Here is a 4,405-nt window from a genome sequence, read left to right as displayed (position 1 = left end):
AGACTACACCAGCAGTCGTTATGCTCCTATAGTTTCTGGTAATAGGCTACACCAGCAGTCGTTATGCTCCTATAGTTTCTGGTAATAGACTACACCAGCAGTCGTTATGCTCCTATAGTTTCTGGTAATAGGCTACACCAGCAGTCGTTATGCTCTTATAGTTTCTGGTAATAGGCTACACCAGCAGTCGTTATGCTCCTATAGTTTCTGGTATTAGGCTACACCAGCAGTCGTTATGCTCCTATAGTTTCTGGTAATAGACTACACCAGCAGTCGTTATGCTCCTATAGTTTCTGGTAATAGACTACACCAGCAGTCGTTATGCTCCTATAGTTTCTGGTAATAGACTACACCAGCAGTCGTTATGTTCCTATAGTTTCTGGTAATAGACTACAGTCGTTATGCTCCTATAGTTTCTGGTAATAGGCTACACCAGCAGTCGTTATGCTCCTATAGTTTCTGGTAATAGCCTACACCAGCAGTCGTTATGCTCCTATAGTTTCTGGTAATAGGCTACACCAGCAGTCGTTATGGGCCTATAGTTTCTGGTAATAGGCTACACCAGCAGTCGTTATGCTCCTATAGTTTCTGGTAATAGGCTACACCAGCAGTCGTTATGCTCCTATAGTTTCTGGTAATAGACCTCACCAGCAGTCGTTATGCTCCTATAGTTTCTGGTAATAGACTACACCAGCAGTCGTTATGCTCCTATAGTTTCTGGTAATAGACTACACCAGCAGTCGTTATGGGCCTATAGTTTCTGGTAATAGGCTACACCAGCAGTCGTTATGCTCCTATAGTTTCTGGTAATAGGCTACACCAGCAGTCGTTATGCTCCTATAGTTTCTGGTAATAGGCTACACCAGCAGTCAGCAACCTTTTCCATTTGGTGCCAATTTATCTGACCATTTCTACTGATCTGGTGCCAGTTATGATTTTCATATTCACATTTTACTGGAACAGTTTCATTTAATTTATAATATTCTTTGTATCTCAACATATGTGGTTAATCTACATTCTATTTAAATGAAAATTATAAATAAACATTTTTATTGCCATTGCTAGGTTTTTATTAAATAACCTACATAAAGCTAAAAACATTTAACATTGCAGCCTGCAGGTAGAAAATATCCTGATAAAAATAAATATCATAGAAATCACATTGGCTGCACATGGCCTGTCTACAACAAACTTGAAACATTGTATCAACTGGGTCAGTGAAACTCAGATAGCAGCTTGCAACATTGTATCAAATATTCTACACCCTCAGTTTCCTGCTCCAGTGAGTTCTGGACAGACACAGCTGTAGGCTATTTGTGCAAAGGATAAGAAGTAATCAGGTATTTTATGACATTTCCACTGGATCAGAGCGTTACATTTTTCCCTTTTATGCTGAGTGGTTATCCAAAGGGTGAGAGCTGGCAATATTTTCCGAAAATACTTTGAGGAACTATTGTCATTCGCAATTGATTTTGATTAGACTTTGTTTACTTGCTGTTTGAGGTGAAGAAAAAAATACTTTGAGAAGCTCCACAACTCATTAGTGGTGGTGCATTAAGACAATCAGAAATACTATCAGACATCCCCAAATGGGCACATTTATAGGCCTACATTTGCGAGCAGGACAGGTAGACTAGTCCTACTTCTATATGTGTAACCAGGTAGACTAGTCCTACTTCTATCAAATCAAAATGTATTTGTCACGTGCGCCAAATACAACAGGTCAGTGAAATGCTGACTTACAGGCTCTAACCAATAGTGCAATTTCTAAGTTAAAAAAATGCACTCAAACTATGTAACATTTAGTGTCTCCTTATGTTACGCTGGGAAAACAGTTTTCATGGGCACAGAAATCCTAAATCTTTTCAGAGTTTGCTAAATCCAATTGTTTTAACAGAGAGTTACCTTAACTTTATTGACAACACCCAAATGGATACTGTCATTAACGCGGTTATTCAATAATTACACATAATACTTAATACTGTAGCTGTTTAGTTACAGTCACATGTTCAACTATCATCAGCTGATCCAGGAAATCATTTTCTGAATGACAGTCACATGACAAACATCACGACATGCAACAACAACCAAAGTGCTTCTTCATTCATTACTCTGGTAAAGACAGTTATGCCGTGCTCCATGTTGGCTCCAACATCCCTAACAAATTGATGTTTATAATGTGTTATTGTCTGCTTGATTTACTGTAGGGTCTCGTTAGTCCGTTTGGAAACGGAGATACTTACCTCATAATGTGTAGAGAACTGTTCCTTGGTGGATAGGCTATTGTACAACACACAGAGCTATTTTCCTTTATTCAGGACATTTAGAATGACATCACATTACAGAGTAGCCTAGTGGGATTATTCACAAAATTATCTGGTGATCAGGTTATGAAATGTCATGATAAAGACATTTTAGTTTCCATGTTTCACCTGAAATATTAAATGATTTATAGTCCTAGGTCTATGTTATTGTTAGGTGAAGTTATGGGTCCTACAGTAGGTCTGTGTTGTTGTTAGGTGAAGTTATGGGTCCTACAGTAGGTCTATGTTGTTGTTAGGTGAAGTTATGGGTTCTACAGTAGGTCTATGTTGTTAGGTGAAGTTATGGGTCCTACAGTAGGTCTATGTTGTTGTTAGGTGAAGTTATGGGTCCTACAGTAGGTCTATGTTGTTGTTAGGTGAAGTTATGGGTCCTATAGTAGGTCTATGTTGTTGTTAGGTGAAGTTATGGGTCCTACAGTAGGTCTATATTGTTGTTAGGTGAAGTTATGGATCCTACAGTAGGTCTATATTGTTATTAGGAGAAGTTATGTTAAACACTTAGTGGACAAACACTCATTGTCAGGCTGATGGCAAAGCGCAATTTTAGCAAACACAGAAAGGGTCCTACATTGGAGACCAAAAGTCATCTGGCACACTGCTTAGGATTTCAACAACTTTAATAACTTATTTCTAGCCTACAATCATCGATACTACTAATGTGAAAACAAGACCAAATATGATTATTGTTGCTCACTGTATTAAGCCAATTGTCAAATTTAACAGACGTCAGTTGTTGTACAACTTCGCTCTTGGCATCGCCTTTTACTGTGGATTTCTGCGGTTGTGGGCCTTTAACCATCTCTGTGACTTTGTTGTTCACACAGGAGAGAGATGTGACTATCTTGCATCCTCTGGGGAGCTTCAACAACATCATGAGAAGAGTCTCTCCAGTTCAGAACACCTCAAGAAACAGCAGCAGAGACCCACAGGGAAGAAATCTCACCACTGCTCTCACTGTGGAAAAAGTTGCAAATCTTCATCAGAACTTAAAATACACCTGAGAATTCACACAGGAGAGAAACCTTTTGTCTGTGATCAATGTGGGAAGAGTTTTACTAGGCAACAAACTCTGAAATCACACCAGAGAATACACACTGGAGAGAAACCTTATAGCTGTAATCAATGTGGGAAAAGTTTTACTACATCAAGCTATATAACTATACACCAGAGAACACACACAGGAGAGAAACCATATAACTGTAATCAATGTGGTAATAGTTTTACTACATCTAGCTATCTAACTATTCACCACAGAACACACACAGGAGAGAAACCTTATAGCTGTGATCAATGTGGGAAGAGTTTTACTCAGCCAGACAGCCTGATATTACACCAGAGAACACACACAGGAGAGAAACCATATAGCTGTACTCAATGTGGGAAGAGTTTTTCTACATCTAGCGTTCTCACTATACACCAGAGAACACATACAGGAGAGAAACCATATAGCTGTACTCAATGTGGGAAGAGTTTTTCTACATCTAGCGTTCTCACTATACACCAGAGAACACATACAGGAGCGAAACCATATAGCTGTCATCAATGTGGGAAGAGTTTTTGTCAGCTAAACAGCCTGATAGTACACCAGCGGACACACACGGGAGAGAAACCTTATGGCTGTGATCAATGTGGAAAGAGTTTTGGTACATCTGGCTGTCTGAAGACACACCAGAGAACACACACAGGAGATAAACCTTATAGCTGTGATCAATGTGGGAAGAGTTTTTCTACATCTAGCTATCTCACTATACACCAGAGAATACACACAGGATAGAAACCTCATGGCTGTGATCAATGGGGGAAGAAAAACTCTGATAAAAGATCTCTGATTAAACATCAGAAAATACATGAAGGAGTTGTTTCATGATATCAATGAAATAATGTCACAATGTAGAATGTTTAAACATTGTAGAAGGATTATTAGCCTCAGAGGGAAAATCCAGGCTCTGAAATGGAAGAGTTACTATTTATGAGATTTAACAAAAAGTGACCCACAAAAAGAGTTGTGTTACACTTACCACGTTGGTGACCCACTGGAATCAAAATGCAACACTTCAAAATGTATCTGGCTGTTTTCTACA

At 38.9% G+C, this 4,405-nt stretch overlaps 1 protein-coding gene across 1 annotated transcript; it reads left to right on the top strand.

Moving 5' to 3' along the window:
- Window positions 1-3,420: 3,420 nt before the first annotated feature.
- LOC115186629 (zinc finger protein 2 homolog) lies at window positions 3,421-4,083 on the top strand (the record flags this gene model as incomplete). The annotated part of the gene is made up of 2 exons (XM_029746200.1): window positions 3,421-3,810; window positions 3,889-4,083. Coding segments are annotated over 2 exons (585 nt in total), but the record flags the coding sequence as incomplete, so codon positions are not given.
- Window positions 4,084-4,405: the final 322 nt, after the last annotated feature.

Source organism: Salmo trutta, unplaced genomic scaffold (assembly GCF_901001165.1).
Source record: "Salmo trutta unplaced genomic scaffold, fSalTru1.1, whole genome shotgun sequence".
NCBI classification, from domain to species: Eukaryota; Metazoa; Chordata; class Actinopteri; order Salmoniformes; family Salmonidae; genus Salmo; species Salmo trutta.
The sequence above is the reverse complement of the archived record's forward strand: the minus strand, read 5'-3'. Positions and strand labels throughout refer to the sequence as shown.